The sequence below is a fragment of the Oryzias latipes genome, chromosome 22, assembly GCF_002234675.1.
Source record: "Oryzias latipes chromosome 22, ASM223467v1".
Taxonomy (NCBI): domain Eukaryota; kingdom Metazoa; phylum Chordata; class Actinopteri; order Beloniformes; family Adrianichthyidae; genus Oryzias; species Oryzias latipes.
Window position 1 is genome coordinate 7,410,916 of NC_019880.2, and position 17,497 is coordinate 7,428,412.

General features: G+C 37.9%; 1 protein-coding gene across 2 annotated transcripts in view; it reads left to right on the forward strand.

Moving 5' to 3' along the window:
* The first annotated feature begins 1,891 nt into the window (after positions 1-1,891).
* Positions 1,892-17,497, forward strand: part of dph6 (diphthamine biosynthesis 6) — a 57,351-nt gene continuing 41,745 nt past the window's right edge. The window contains exons 1-4 of one of the 2 annotated variants that reach the window (XM_023951414.1): positions 1,892-2,364; positions 2,738-2,829; positions 3,589-3,773; positions 17,405-17,478. In XM_023951414.1, coding sequence (XP_023807182.1) covers positions 2,339-2,364; positions 2,738-2,829; positions 3,589-3,773; positions 17,405-17,478 — 377 coding nt within the window. In that variant the 5' untranslated portion in view covers positions 1,892-2,338. The remainder of the gene's footprint in view (positions 2,365-2,737; positions 2,830-3,588; positions 3,774-17,404; positions 17,479-17,497) is intronic. The other variant, XM_023951413.1, reaches the window with a different exon arrangement.

A 17,497-nucleotide genomic window follows, 5' to 3' on the forward strand; every position in this document is an offset into this window, starting at 1 on the left:
TTGTTTTTATGGTTTGTTCTTGTCAGTACAAAAAGTCAAACTTTAAATAATAATTTTCTGTATTTCTCCATGCAATGATCTGTAGATGGGCACGTTGTTTTGGGTCTGTATAGAGAAAGAAGGATGCAGCATTTTTTTGTGTTGTTTTGTTGAAAGCACCACAAGTGTGTATGTGTGTTTGTGTTCTGGCCACTTATCCTGCAACCTTGGATGGCCTGTTCTGAAACTCAATTTATTGTCTTGTCATTTGAAGCCTTAGTTTCTCATTACACTCAAACTTTTTGTGTCCTTGTGTGACAAAAATTAGCTTGTATGTCCGTGTAAATCACCTGTCATATGCACATGCTCCTTTAAGGAAAGGCCAAGGGTGTCATTTGGCTCCTGCCGCCTTGCCTTCATATTTATGCGTCTCATATTCACGTCCATTGGCTGTGTCTCAGTTGGGCAATCTATCAACACTTTTTATCCCCATTCGCACCAACAATAAGGACATAAAATGTTCTTTTACGTCAGCAAAAACGCTGTCACAAATAAAAACGTAAACAACACACCTCTTTATTTGTCTGGATAATAAAACTGCATAAATTAAATGTGATAAGTGACAAAATTTGCATTAGCCATTTCTTATGAGTGTGGGCTTTCATGGAAATTACAAGGGAGAACGGCTGTTATAAAGCACAACCCACAAAATTGGAAATCAGGTGACATATTAATGAGTTAACAAAACTGAAGGACACCCAGGCCCAGGGGGATTGTCCTGCTTCTCTCCAGGACAGGGACATTTTTTAAGCCGACATATCAAAGGAACATTTGAAAACTATATCACTCATTCTGTCAAATGAACTGTCCAGCAGAGATGAAATATACATTTCACAAATATTATTTTGGTTGGTTGTTATTGTGATTTATTTAGTGTACTTCACAAACCTGTGGCCCAGTTGACTTTTACCATGCCACAACATTGTGTCTGAATATACTTGAGTTTTCCAAATATAAATCACAATTTCTTTTATTGTGGATAGGTATAATAGGATAGTTTTTTTATTATAAACATGGAAATAAAAAAGAAGCAAAAGGTAAAGATAAAATATTCAACATTTTTTCTCGTCCCTTTGGTGTAAAATTAACAAATTATTTAACTTATACTGCATTGAAAATGTATCACTAAATAAACAGCAAGATATACTTTACTTTTTTCTTGGTGTTCTACAGCACAGATTATCCAAATCTACAAGTTTTAGGCTTTTTATTTACTCAGGATGAAACAAAAACAGAAACAAAACAAAAAAAGGAACCTAGTTAAAAGCGATGGGATGAAGATACGTCTCTCTCAATTTTGTACTTTCAGACAGAATGAGTTGCCTTTGGCCCGCTTAAGGGTAGAAGGTGAGAGAGGCACACAAAAGCTCTGCAATTATTCAGCTCTGGCACAACAACAGAGAGCAAAAGGAGCATCAAAGGGTTTCCTCTGAGCAAAACAGGGCTCCCTTAGAGGAAAAGCACTACCTCTGTGTGTGAATACCAGTGCATGGACTTTTGGTCCTCTCATGGGACCACAGGAAGCAAAGGATGAGTGTGAACGAAGTGAGGGGGCCTATCTACTTTGATTATGCTGTAATACACTATGCACTGCGGCTGGTGTAAATAGAAAAATCACAAAACTTGGTACATTTATTCAACATGTGGTAAGTTTATAGTAGACCTGGGAATATATGACTTAAGATAACATAATTGATAAAAGGCAAATCCCCATTTTTATTATTTGTATAAAGTTAATGTGAAAATTTATTTTTCTAATATTGAATTATGAAATATTTTGTTGTTTCTTTTTTATGTAGCTACAGCATGTTCCATATACAAATTCCCATATATTTTCAATTGAGGTCTATTTTACAAATGAGCTTGGTAAAATTAAGTTGTGTCCTGCCAGGACATTTAAAAAATACACTTAGTTGTTTTTCTTAAATTATTATTATTATTTTTTTAATTAAATGTTTGTCTCTGTAACAGTATATGATGTATGACAATAAAAAGCCTGTATCCTAATATGCATTGTTTTAACAAAAATGAACTTTTATTATTCGGAACTTGACTTGGTACATAATTTTTTAATAACAATATCTTTTTTTTAACACACTAAAACCAAAATAACATCGAATTACAATCAGGCATAATAAACGACAACTTCCATTTTAAGGGGTCCTTATTGAACCCCGGAAGTCTGTTACTCACATGTTCTTGTTTACATTAGCAAGTTGCTAGCGTGTATTTTGTACCCTGTGCCATAGCAACTATTTTCCTCGCGTTTCTAAACTCCTGAACTATAAATCGGTACAACATGATGAAGGTGGTCGCGTTGATAAGGTAACATTGCTAAGTTTAATGCCTTAAAATGATTTGTAGTTTAGTCAGTGATGTACTGTTGTAGAAAGAAAACCGGCGTCCTAGTGTTGCATTTATCCAATGATATATATGCATCCACCTTCTCCCTTTTTCAAAACGAAGGTTTAAAGGGATGTCGTTAATATTTAGCGTTTTGATAAAAACATTCATTGAAATAATGCAGTTGAAAATTCAGAGGGTTTTCTTCTGATCTACTAAATAAAAATTATTAAAAAAAAAAAAAAAAAACTTAAACCTGCACAGACATTTTCCATTTCTATTTAAGTGATGCACAGTATCTTGGTTAGCATATTTTGTCTTTCCCCTTTTGCGTGTGTTTTGTGTTGTGCTGCAGTGGGGGTAAAGACAGCTGCTACAACATGATGCAGTGTGTTGCAGCTGGACACAGGATCGTGGCTTTGGCCAACCTACGCCCTGCTCACACAGGTGAAGAACAGCTGATAATGTCTGGATTATTATATTGAAAGTGGGTCTCAATCTTTTCCTAGTCATGTCTCCTGTCTAAACAGCTCAGTAAAAAAAAAAAAAAGAAAAAACTTTTGCACAGATATGGAAAGCTTGGACCTTCTCTGTTTACTACTTAAACAGAGCAAAACGTTTTATTGATATAAAATTCACATTTTCATGTTTGATTTTTTTTTACATTTGAAAACAAAAGAGATGAAAACAAATTAAGGCTTGTACTAAAAATAAAATAATTATTTTATTGTCAACAGAAATTATTCCACATAAAACTTCAATTTTTGTTTGACTCCACAATTCGAGTTCTTAAGGTGAGAGTGAATGAAAACCATTAAACACTAATTTCTATTCATATTTTTATTACAGGGACAACAGAAGTGAAATAAATCTTTTTTAGACCTTAAAAATGCATCTCAAGTACCTCTGGATACTATCAAATTTACCTTACAGTGCGTACCCCTCTTTAAGAACCACTAATTTAGGATGTGCTTGTCTGTTGTGTATGCATAATTTAGAGCAAAATTAACAGTATTCACATGACCTAAGTTTTTCAAGTTCATTCTTGTTAATACACAGAAACACTGACTGACATAGCCTACTTTCTTGGTACACTTAACACTCGCAACATCAGTAAGTTTTAGATGATATTATCTACCTTTTTTTAAAAATGTAAAGTAAGTATGTTGTCAGTGGGGACATTAACATGTTTTTGATTAATCATAGATGAGCTGGACAGCTACATGTACCAGACGGTGGGCCACCAGGCTATTGAGCTGTATGCAGAGGCCATGGACTTGCCGCTGTATCGACACACAATTCAGGGCTCAAGTCTGGACACCAGCAGAAACTACAGTGAGACGGAGGGCGACGAGGTGGAAGACCTGTACCAGCTGCTGCATCTTGTTAAGGTAGATATTTTATTTCTTATTTCTGCCAAAGGGGTTCACCTGTAACATGTACCTATTCTGATTTGTTATTGCTTAAAAATCTCCAAACCTCAAGTCAACTGTTATATCTCTTGAGAGAACAAGCTTGGTGTCAGGTTTTTAGGTGACTGGATGGAAGAGCTAATTGAAACTCAAATTCAATTTGTACACATTTGACCTATTTCCTGGATCTGCTCTCAACACCAAAATACCATAAATCATCACAAACTGTCAGGCAGTGAAACACCGCAGGCTTCTGGATCATTACTCAATAAAAAGTTCCTACATTTACAAGCAGTTGGACTTTGTGTTGAAAAGAAGAACACAACTGTGATAAACTTCTTTGGATTGATCTTGGGTGTTAGCATTTTAAACATGTACATTTTGGGATGCATGGTGGTCTGGTGTATCATACAGTTGCTTAACTGTACAAAGGTTCATTTCTGGATTAGGTTTACATCTTCTTGCAAATACAAGTTTTTCTGGCTTTCTTAGAACAAAAATATATGCTGATTTTTTTTTTCTTTGCTGTGTGTTTTGTCTTTCTATGGTCCTCATGTGATGGAAAAACGAGAAAACAAATCCCTCAGGTAACCACCTTACGCCATCAGAGAATTTAAATATTAAAAAAACAGGAAATCTTTCTTTTTAGTAAGATTTACTATTGATACTAGTTTTTTGTTTGTTTGTTTTTTGCTAAAAAGTTTGAATTTCATCATTCTTTTTGATGAACTTCAACTTTTTATTCTTTTTTTAACAATATGTTTGTATAAAATTAAATTAAAGTTTAAAAAGTGAGTTATTTTGGCTTCATAATGTGGACTTACCTTTCCATACACCACAAAACCATGTATGTGTTCTGCAGATAACTATTCTGTTAACATGACCACAATAAGGTAACCTCACTCATTCAAGACATTCATGGATATTATAGAAAAAATTCCCTCCAGTCCTAAAACATAATAAATTTAGTCAGATACATGTTAGACACCCCTAAAAATAAAGAGCATACTTTATACAAAAAAGAGATTGTGACTGACAAAACATTGATTTAAAACATTTTCATGTGTTTCCACAAACCAGTAATGCCTGGAAACAAAATGTTTGATGATAAACTTGCTGTTTAATTTTTTATTTTTTAATGTCATTTTATTTCTTATGCATTTTGTTTCTGGCACGTTTAATGAAACGAGGCTAATACTTAATAAGTGCAAAAAAATTGCTAAATGCCATTTTTAGACTTTAAGACTTTAATTTACTTTTGAAATCTTGCTATGTTTTTTTTTTAACTGGTATTTTCATTCAAAATTGTTAATGGAGTTTGAAGCTTTTTTTTAAAAGCATGCATTTGTTAATTCCCTACATATATATTATCATTCACTCTAATTTTATATGTAGTTTTCTTTAAATTTTTTAAATGAAATAAAGAATATTTATAAACACATCCATACAAATCTGCTTTAAAAAAAGTATAGTGAAGATTAAGATTCAAAACACTAGTTTTAAATTAAAGAAGTACTCCTTTCCCCAGCCATGCATTATGTCACAGTATTTAAACACATCTCTCTTTATAGAATCCGACTCACTTCATCCTCCTGATGTTATCCGTACTACCAGCTGACTCAATTTGTGAAATGTAACCAAGCAACGCAGAAGTGCACAAAGTCATGTTAGTGCTTTTAGTCTGTCTCATTGATCATGCTTATCTTTACTTTTAAGTGAAGTAGGTTTTCTTTTCATTGTACTCTGGAGCTATACAGCACTTCCTCTGATGCTTGATCAAAGTTTGATGCTCAAAGTTGGAGAGGAACCCATCACAAGAAAAGAAAGGACTTGTTTTTTATCTCACTTGACAGAAGATCAAATGCGAAAAATTAATCAGTGAATTAAAATTTAATCAAATACCACTTTTTTTTTAAACTATGTTGAGAAAATATTAATTCAATTGTAATTTATGCACAAGAGCGTGGTGGTCCAACATGGTACAAGGACTTTGACTGACAGGTTTGAGATAACTGCGTGTGTGTTTTACTCACCACTAGTGCTGCCTGCCTATCTGACTGCCTGCAGTTATGAGGAAGATACCTGGACAGAAACATCAGCAGCGGGCAGAGCGCAGTGCTGTCAGCGCACACCGGTGTGGGGAATCATCCTGTGAAGAACTTCTTTACTTTCTGTTTGCAGCAAACTTAGGCAGCGTTTGTGGACTAGTGGATTGGAATTTGTTGGCCTGGATGATAAGGAAGTGAGTTTGCTTCTCTGTGACGGGACATGTTTGAGTGGAGCACAGGACTGATTTGGAGCTTTGTCATGCCAACAGTTACCATTCACTTTAGTAGCAGCAAATCCCGCTTTTTGGGGTTTTTCATCCTGTAGTTTTTTTTGTTTGTTGTTATATGTTTAAATTATAAATGTACGTATTTTTCTCCACAGTTAATCTGGTTTAACATTTATTTTTTTTAACCCCTAGATGCTTATTGGTGGAAAAACGCAACAGACCACTTCTGCTCCAAACTTGGCTTAATTTAGTATTTAGTTGAAAGCAAAAATATATGCTTTTTTTTCCATTGCTGGAAATAAATCCAGGTGTCAAGTGATCCATTATTTGCAAAAAAAGACAAAAAAAAAGTTGTTTTTTTAATCAACTTTGATGCATTTGATAGTAAATTAGCAAAAGTCTGCTAATTTCTCATTTCCAGGGTTTGTCTGGCAGGACCTCAGCAGTCAGGCCTTCCACAGATCAGGGCAGTTGAATTCCCATGGGGGTCACAGCAGACTTGCAGACCTCCACTTATATCCCAGCTTACCCCTTTCAGTGTCCTAAACAGTCCAGCTCTATAAACAACAGGCTTCCCTGCATGCTGACTGAGTGATGGAAAATGTAAAAATACAACTCTCTATCTCAGATTTCCATTTCAGCTGCAGTTCTTGAAAGTGAAATAAATGAGCTAGTTGACTAAATTGGACTAAACGTTTTTTACTGCAACTCTTTTTATCTGAAATATTTACCTATGGTTAATGAGAACAGTTTGACTCAATTTTGAGATTTAAATAAAAAAAAATTATTTGACTTTTGGTAAAGTCTGTGATTTTAGGCAAAACACTGAGGCGTTAATAAACCTCTATTGCTGGAGATAGCGAAAAAAGAGCAGTTTTAACATGTTGTGTTTGCAGGTTGTGATATTTTCAAAGATCTTCTCAAGCAGTTTGAATTAATTAGAAGCTTTAAAATTATATATGGCAATTTACACTTGGGGCTTAGATGAAAGATTTTTTCCCGTCTGATCCAGAGTTCAAGAGTTTTAGGTGGATGCTCGGTGGCTCTCCTCCTCTGTTGCAGTGCGGACAACCACCCCATAGCGTAAGCCAACAGTGCCATCTATGGATCATTCCCGTTAGCTCCCAAACCCAAACGTGCATCTGAGAATGTTTGGAGCCATTCAAAAAGTTTCAAAGGGAAGAGATCATATTCTTCAGAACCATTGTTGGTTGATAGAGAGGAAAAAGACCAATTATAAAAGAAGGAAAAAAAGAGCTTTCTTTTCCTGGCGTTTATGATAATGACAGAACGATAATGTGGCTCTTTCCTTGGACCCTTTGCTCTCGTTTCTGCTTGTGCATCGCAGTTTTTCTTTGAAGTGTGTAACCTGATAGACATGCAAGACGCACTGTACCCCCTTCTGTCCTGCAAGGTGCTGATCTTTGAACCTGCTTTTTGTGAGGAGGAATAAACGTTTAAGTGAAGAGATATCTCTGTTTCTGTCAACAAGAACTACAAGAATTGCAATAAGAATGCATGTTTTCTTCTTATTGCAATAGGATGTTCTTTGTTTAAATTTTTTTAAATGTCTGGGACATTTTTCAAATAAGCATTTGTGAGTTGTATGCCGGCAATTTGTTTTGTGGTTGGTCTGCCCTTTTCTCTATGATTTGCTCAGATGTGTGATACAGATCAACAGTGTCAGTCACCCCTGGCTGTAACGCCAGTACCCCCCTCCTCTGCCCAAAGCCAGCAAAACCCCTCATATTAGTCATATCAAATCCCTTAAGTCCTTTATCCTTCTCTCTGCATGCTGCGACCTGACACAGTGGCTCTTTATGCCCCATGACCCTGCGTGCGTGTGTGTCCCTGCATACACATTTGTGTGTTCAAGGTCAGATCAAACCGGGCCTCTGTTACATGATAACAGGTCCATCTCTGTTCTCCGCGTACACCTCTTCCTTTCTTCTTTTGCCCCGGTTTGCTTTCTTTCAACACTGCAGGTAAAACAAAGGTACTTTCCTGGCTCTCATCCATGGACCCCCGCACCTCCTTCCCCCCACTGAACTGAACTAATTGAAGTTGCACACAGATAGATATTTTATTGATACTTTAAGGGAATATTGTTCTTTAACAGTACAAGCATTTCGGAAAACATGATACAGAGTTTTGGGAAAACTTCCACTTCTGTCATTTTTGTGTATAAAACATATAGAAGCAAAACAACCTTCTACAGCATCTGTGAAACCTTTGAGCTGATGAATAAAGACAAAGACATTTAGGCTCATTAGAGTGATGAGAAACAATAGATGATATCTACGCACATGTTCTATTCCGCCAGCTCTAATTAGCAGCCCTGAAACATCTCTGTCATACTGAGACGCAGCTTTGAGAAGGATGGAAATGTTATTTTCTAATTTAATTTCTTATCCTAAGGCAGTCAGCCTACTATTTTTTCAAGTTCTTGTATTCTTGTATTCCCCCAATAAAGGCTTATATTCCTTTTATTTAATTTAAAAAGAAATGTATGTTAAACGTCCACATCAACCATGTTTTGATCAATTGTAAAAGAATTTCCATTATGATTATGATGTTTTTAGCCAAAATCAGAAAACCTGTTTTGTTTCCTAGGACTTAGTGTCTGCAGAGTGGCAGTAGTTCATTAGAAATTTGCCTTTGAGTTGTGGGCGGGACTGTTGGCACGTAGTAAACCTGACTTAATTTCCCATCATCCATTTGTTTACACTCTGTCCTGCTAACTTACAGTCACTCACAACCCCAACCTAGCATTAGTGGTGCAACGAAAATGGCAAACAATATCTAATATTCAGCCGCAGTTTTGAGCCAGATGCCAGCTCAGACAGCAGTCTATTTGACTGCAGTGGATGCATCAGAATGAAACGGAGCAGGTAGCTCGTGGCCCGCCGATTTTAGCTTCTAAGTCACTGCTACAGGCATTTTCCAGTAGGAATTTTTCATCTGCTGCTGATTCATAGCAATCTGAATAAAGAAGTACTCAGAAATGCAATTTTAACTTAGCTTTTTAAAGTATGTTCTCCATAATAATAAAAAAATTGCTGCAAAAAGATGTTAAAACACGATTTATCATTGTAACAGGGGTTTAATGCTCGGAGAGGTAGGCTGATCCTTGGTCTTTGTTGATAAAACAGCTGCTTCCTCTGGTGTGTTAAAATACTTTTTTGTTTGGTGATCTAATTTTCTCCAACTCGCAGAGACTCTTCCACCATGTATCCCACCTCCCTTTCACCCCCAGCCACTTCCGTCACTTCATTATCAACATCAGTTCGCAAAAACAGACCCTCTGAGATCACCTAGGCAGTGTGTCCACAAGCCCAAATCTCCCCTCTTTCTTCTCCCTCACCCTTTTCCGTTCCTCCACCGATGTTGTTCTGGTGTCGTCGCACTTTCATCCGGATCTATCTGAAGTCTTGTTGCAAATGTCCTGATGGAGGCGCATCCTGCTGTGAGGAAAGAGGAGCAAAAAACCGAAGGGAGAGGAGAAAGGAATGAACAGAAGAGACAAGGAGGAGGAGGAGGAATCTCTAGTTGATTCAAGAGCGCTGTTGTATCGATTAGGCAGCTGAGGTGTTGTGAGACAAGATGTTGAGGAGGTGTGTGAACTAAGAAAGGTGGAGGGGGGCTCAAAATCAAACACCCAACCCTTCTCTGATTACTGGTATGGTGCCGCATTAGATGTACATTGGGGGCTCAACAGGAAAATGGATTTCTTTAAAAAGCTGCTTAATACATAAATCATGACCTCTGGGGTCACAGTGAGGGTTTAGGAGATGAGATCAATAACAAAGCTAATGTGTTGTAGTTGGTTTGTGGTGCAGACAGACCTGTTAACGCTGCTATTGGATGTAGCTTACATGTAGTTTAGGGCCAACAGATTTGTTGATTTATTTTTTTGTTTTCTGCAAAGTTCAGGTTGTTTGTTTTATTATTTGGGAATGTATTTCTGTAGGAGGAGGTTCAGATGACTTCAAACAACTATCCTGCCTTTTTATGATAGCCGTTGTTATCTCTTGCTCTGGTCTGGATCCTTGTACTTATGTTGGTCCAGACAGTGGCAGTGGGGCTGAGATTGCTGGTTTGTTTTGCACACGAGGAAGGATAGCATTAGCGCTGAGATAATGGCACTGTGTATTGTTCGCTGGCCGTGTGGAAGTGGTGGGACAGGATCTATTAGATGCAGGCCCATTTCCCACCAACTGACTCTAGCAGTCCCCACAAACATTAGATAAAGAGCCAAGCCTCAAGCCTTTGTAATTTGTTTGCATTTTTCTGCTTAATGTACTTTGCTCAATCTTGTTTAGCAATGATGGAAGCTGATAGCCTTATCTAGCCTTGCCAAGGGCATAAGTCACCACAAACTGCTTGATTGAACACTTTCCCAATAAAGACCCAGAGATTTTTTGTTTGTTTATTTGGTTTGTTTGTGTGACTTTTAACTCCACTGTGGATCTATCTATTGAGACTGCTGAAAATATCAAGCTTAGTCCACAATTATCTGCCATCCAATTCACTAAACAACACTCTTTTTAGTTATAACGCCATTAAAGAACAAGCCTAGTAATATTTTAATAATTAACCCAACTGTTGGAGATATCAACAGCGCTTTACTAGAAAGGATTTAGGAGCATAAACTAAAAATATTACTGTATGCCTGCTAGGTTTTCTTAACAGAAATTGCATGTGGCAGATATGACATCTGCACAGCACAGAACAGAGGAGCAGCGAGGTTATGTCATTTAAAAGGCGTCAGCTCTATTTCTCAGTCAACTTTATCAGAGGAATGAAAACAATGTTAAATTGTAACTTTCAATCAGCCGCTCATGTATGAATTATAATTATGCTAGATAACTGTAAATGCATACATTGATGTTACCAACATTAACCTCTACTGTCAAGTAGGTCCTCTTTAATTTTAGGTATTGCCTAATCTTTTATGTTTTAACACGCGGGTAAAAAAATGTTAACAAAATAGTTATTATTTTGTTATCATTATTATTTTTGATCTTTTTTCTTTTTTATCATAGCAGTATTTCAGAAAATCTTAGTATTTGATAAAAAAAAATTAAAATCTTCATATTTTTACTTAACTTAGATTTGAGCTTTGTCTGAAGAAATATTCATGGTTTTGCATGGTTGCCACTAGAAATTTAGGGAAATTACAACTTTAAATGTACTGAGGTTAAATGCTCATCTGGTAAGTTTGCTATGGTCTGTTTAACACGAAGCTGTGAAAAGATGGTGGTAAGTCTGTCTCCCAACTGCCATTCATCCACTCGAAATTGAAAAGGCTTTTATGTTTTGTTTTGAGAGCCATTCCCCTGGAGATGTTTTTCTATCCCAATCATCTCCTGCAGTTAAAGTCATAACCATATATAAAAATAAATAAATAACACAGTCTGGAGTCTTGAGAGTTGGTTAAACCAGCATCACTGCTATATTTTCCTCTGCTCCGTCTCTCTGGGGAGTGGAGGAGGGATCCGTGATTTCTGTTGGCACTATGGTGGATGGATGACGGGAGAGCCACAATGCCAAGAGCCTGGAACGTGACCTCACCAGGAAAACATTTACATTTTTGAGTGTGTCTTTGTGTGCATGCTTAGGCCAGCAGATGCTTGCGTGTGTATACTTGGACATCAGTGCATGTTTGTGCATGTACCCTGTGGATTAGGTGCTTGTTCTGGACCATAAAAAACAACCGACATAGTTTACCTCTCTGTGGCATGAGACTTGCGCTTTGATTCTGTCCCTCTCTCTTTCTGAAGGCCGCTTCCTGTCTAAGATGCTCAAAGAAACTCTTACATCAGCCAAGTGGGAATGGTAATACGACAGAGCTGGGATTATGACTTTGTTTTATCCTCCACTGAAAACCTGTGCTTAGTCTTATCCTTTTTGTTGAGAAAAAAAAACAAACCAAAACCTGAAATGTTTGGAACTCCATTTATTCTCTCACCATTAAAGGCCATTCTTTAAAGTAAAATCTTCAATTGACAGTTTGATTAAAGTAAAATATTCAGCTTTTAAAATCCATTTACAAACGTGTTTGCCTGCATTTAAAGTATTAATAAATTATGTTACATTTCTAAACACCTCCCTGTGTGTACTCATCTCTCCATGTAGTTTTCTGAACGTGCTTTTTTATGAAAACCTTCCTCGTCCTTGGTTGGATGAAACTAAGACTTGTGCTTGCTTTGGCCAAGGCTTAGTCTCTCCAAGCCTGACAACTGGCCGGCTCTGAAACCTCGGGAAACGTTTGTCTCCCCACGTGTTTAGCTCTGATGAATTTCTACATTTTCCAGTTGTGCAGCACGGCATATTTACGCTCAGCCTCTATTCCTCAAAACAGTTCTGTCATTGTAAATGAATCACCATGGCGGTTGTGTATCTACGTATAAATGTCTGGCTTCAAAACTTTATAAATACCAACATGGCTATGAAATGCTGCTGCAGAACCTCCACAAAAAGGATCTGTCCTACTGTCTGTGTTATACCATATTCAGTAGAGACTTACTTGACACTCGTCACATTGCAGTAAGTTAATAAGCATTCATCAGTCATTGCACTGAAGTGACAATGAGTCTTCTGATGGCTGGTCTCACCTGTTTACTATCCTAAAGCTCCTTGCCTAACTGATTGTTTCTCTGACTTGAATAACTGCAAAAACTCAGCATTTGCGTTAATAGGCACTCGACTTGGGAACACTTTGTTTTTCTAGTTTTAGTGCTGCCTTAGGTTGAAGAAGGACATGCCGTGAGTCATCTCACAAGCCCATCCGAAAGCACAAAGGAAAAGCTTGTCTTTCAACGGCTGCCTTAAACACAGGGCACCTCTAATTTACCAATAGGAATGTTTCTTAAGCCTTTCTGACCGAGATCTTGACTGGTGTTTGTTCTCTGAAGGCACTTGCTAAACTTGCTCTTTCTTTTGTTACGATGGATTAGAAACAGGTCACAGTGTTTTACTCTCAGGTACTCGGTAGATTCTACAAAACTTACATGTCGTTTTGTATGTGTTAGATTGGAGAATTACATTAACTCAGTGTAACAACAACAAAAAAGTCCAAACAAAGATCCCTTTGTCTAGATTGGCATGTTATTGTCATGGTACATTACAATAAAACAAATACTGACATGACTTCATCATTAATCATCTTACCACTGTAAATGTCACAGAACAAAGTGCAGCATCATGTTGGGGCAGAATACAGGTCATTTCAACAAACTTTTTTTTATACATTTAACATTAAATGTTTTTTTCTTTTTCACTGTATCCTTGTCATACAGACAGTACATAGAGGTCAACAAATTTGACTAATTTCATCACCTTTATGTACTTCTCGTGACAAAAAATAGGTGTGATTTAGTTGCATTTTAAATAATTTCTTTAATTTCTTATGAGTTTTGCCCTTTTTTCCTTTTCGTAGCTTACTTACATTTGAGTAAAAGTTTTGTCTGTTTTTGTTGGGAATTGGTTTTAATTGGTTTTAATCGAATTGCGAATTTTATATAGACTAATATACACCAAGAACCATTTGTACATTGGATTGTATACCCTCCAAATGTATGGATTTCCTACGTTTTTACTTTTTCACCCAACCTGATTTTCATCTAAAACTACGCGACATGATGATAAAGAACAAATAAGCAGCGATTACTGAACCGTAACACCTAAGCTTCCAGTGAGTTTGGCTTGTCTGAGCTGTCAGGATTTCCCTACATGCCCCAGGTCTATGTCAGCATTACATTAAACACAATCTCTTGACCTTAGCACACCCTGTCTCCTGTACTGCGTTTACTTTAGCAGCTACAACAACCCCCTCTCGATGTCCCCCACTTTGTCAGCTAACATGGGGGAACAATCCCATTACATTACAACTGGCTCATAGCTGATCAGATGCAGAGAACATTAAAACCATGTCGCATCAAGTCACTTACTTGATGGATCCAAAAGGGAGGGATGGAGATGAATGTTGAGGAGATGGAGGCACGAGGTTGAAGGCGGTGGGGTCAGATGAAGTGATAATGCAACGTTGTGATTGCAGCTATGGAGTGTATGTGATGGCGCTCCGGTGCCCTTGAGCAAACTGTCAGTCAAACCACTTTCATTAATTATCCCTACTTGTCCACTTTCCCACCTCCCTGCCATCTCTGACAAGCACACTGCATACAAGGAGGCAATGATATAATACAATGCACATGTCACCAACTTTGGGCTTGATAAAAAGAGGGTTTTGTTATGGAAATTTACGACTGTGTGTGTGTGTGTGTGTGTGTGTGTGTGTGTGTTATAGTTATGACCTGGCAGCTCTGGGCTCCTGCTTGTCAGAACAGACAGAAGCAGGCATTTTAGTAACCCACCATTTTGCAAATTGGAGCTTTGTATTGTTAGGGTGTATAATTAAGACCTCATTGTGACAACCATTGAGAAAGAGTTAATGAGGGTTCTGATGTATTCCATATGAATATGAATATTGAATTTTAAATATTTTATGGCTTTTTAATTGCCTTGGTTGCCGTTAATGGCTTTTACTGTTGAGCATTAGTCTGAGTGAATACGTGGCATGGCTAAGTACCTTTGAAACACTATAACAGATGAAATGGTTACATTCTTAAGGGGTTTTTTTGGTCCTGATTTTTAACTGTGTATCTTTTGGGCAGAAACATTTCTTGACTGAAGGCATGTCTGTGACTGAAAACATTTGAAGCAGTCTCTTACTCCCCTTACAAAGATAAATGTATATATAATTACAAACTATATCACGCACGCTACCTTGATATAGAGTTTAATGGCCATATCGTTTCTTTGTGGAGCATGTCTGCTGGCCTTAATCTTCTCCACAGCTGACATCTTAATAACTCAGCCCTCTCCATCCATTTCCACAGGAGACATCCGGATGTAGGGGAAGGATTAGTTTAATGAATTTGACAATTAGTAACAGAAGTTAATGACTGCATGGGGCTAAGTACCCTGATGGACATGGCTGGGGGGATGAAGGACTTCCATTGCTCTGAGCCATAGATCCTCATTAATAGCTTCTCTGCCAACGAGGGCAGAGGAAGTCGGGCCCTGCCTTTGTTTAGTCTGCCTCTGAAAGAGATGCTAGGGGTTTGCGCTGTTACACACCACTGTGCCAGAAATAGACTTTCTCCAAACACAAGTGCTGCAAGGCCTAAGATGTGGAATCCTGTTATGTTTCTTTTCAGAAAATAAAAAATAAGCACAACAATTAGGCATTCGGGCACTAAATTTCTACATTTGACTTATTTTTTCTACAATGATTTATGAGCTGCTTTGTTTAACTTGAAAGTTTTTTTTAATTTTATTTTTCCAATTTTAAAGCTGTTTTTTTTGCCTGCAACATAACATCAGTGGCATTAGCCAGCTAAAACAATTCATATTTCCATGTGGGTTTATGCCATCATTCATTCCATAACTAGTTGTGCGTAAGCTTTGCACTTTTAAAAGTCTTTGGACACACCAAATAAGGAGAATCTTGTGGCCCGGCTATTGTAGATTTTTACATAACAACTACAAGCTTTTCTCAAATGGCTTGTTTTGTGTGGTTCGCAACAATTTTCTTTCTTTAAAGCCTTCACCATAAGAAAAATGTCACAAGAACACCAAAAACCCAATTTTCTTTGGAGTGGGTGTTAAACTTATGGAAGTCAGCAACTAACAGTTTCAACAGCTTTAACCCAATACACTGAATACACTTTTTATACAGTCATACTCCTATGAAAACATTTTGATCAATGCCCAGGCTCCTGCACTGACACTTTAATAGTGGCCAGTCTGAAAAAGGAAGACTAACACCTGAGCCAAAATCGGTCTCTGAGTAAAGAGAAGGATTATCATTACATTAGGATAGATTGTTGGCCTCAAGGCTTATGTGGAATTACATGAGTCTCCCTGCAGCCACCTTTACCTCTGTGCTGGGCGGAAATGTTATCAGTCTGACTTAATTACTGTGACTGGTCAGTGGACTTGACTGTAATGGACATTCCATCTTTGGACTCTTTGCAGAAATGTTCAAACTTGGTTAAAGTCTCTTGCCGTGATCTGCTGGTGTTTAACCTAGGTCAAAGAGTTAATTTCTGGCTGTGTGTTTGCCGATCAGTGTTTAGCTTTATACCTCATACCATCTGCTGCGCAGTGAACACACACACACACAGAGCACACCCCTTATCTGATTAGCCAGCACGCCTATGTGAAGCTGTGCACGTCTTTGCGTTTGTGAGGAACTGCGCGTTTCAGCTCAGCATCAGGCCTCAGGCAGAGCATGGATTTCATTTAGAAAAGTATCAAAGGTTTACACGCTGTTCGCTTTAATCAGCATGTTTATCAGGCAGAGAAAAATTGCAGGAAGGGACCACAGGGAGAGGGGAGGGGCAAGGGGGTTATCTTAAGGACCAGTAGCCAGGGAAATTGATAATGGCTACAAGGTAATTTACTGGAGACTTGTGCATCCTTCCACTGCGTCTACCCGCTTCTCTCATTCTAATTACAGCCCATGTAATGTTCTAATGAATCTGCAGGTGTGGGTAGAGGGGAAGTGGGGGTGTCTATGGACGTATATGTGTCAGCATGGTGCTCTTGCTTGCTTGTGTGCATGTTTGTTTGTGCATGTCACTCCAGATCAAGGCTGTTTCTATGGAGGAAGATTGAATGCATCTCAAGGCTCTGCCAGTATCTCTTGAGTGCTTTGTTGTCCCACTGTTTCTGAAATATGAATATGAAATGAAAAGCAATTAGATTAGCCTTTAGCAATATTAAAGATACATGCCATTCAAAGATGGAGGTTCAGCTGATACAGTACTTCAAGATGTCAGTACTGGTCCATCTCACAGTGTTGTGTAAAGCGGATGGAAGCTGTGACCAGATGCACTCATGTCCTGCTTACTGGAGATGGCTGATAAGGTCCAGTAACTCCTATTGGCGCTGCTTCTGCCTCCATTTTTGCACACACACACTCACACACATTCACTCATGTAAACCCCGAAGGGATATGGGCTGGACCGCACTGGCCTTGATATGACCAGAGTGTAAACATCCCCACAGGATTGTGGTCCAGTTAAAAGGCAGGACCTGTCAGGAATCTGTTTTCTTTGTTTTTCCCATTGGTGTGCGCCTGGGTGTGTTAACATGTATTTTTATGTAGTTTTGGTTTTCAGTTACGGTTTTGAAAGTCACGTCAGGTGTATTTAAACCAGAATTTACAGTCCCATCATAGTGCATTAATGGTTCATGATATTTCTTCCCAATAAAGGAAAGTTTTTGAAATTTCTGTTATGTGACCATCGTGTCTTCCTTCCCACAGGAAAAGGAATGTGTTGAGGCAGTGTCTGTGGGGGCCATCATGTCTGATTACCAGAGAGTCCGTGTGGAGAATGTGTAAGTCAAGCTCACTGAA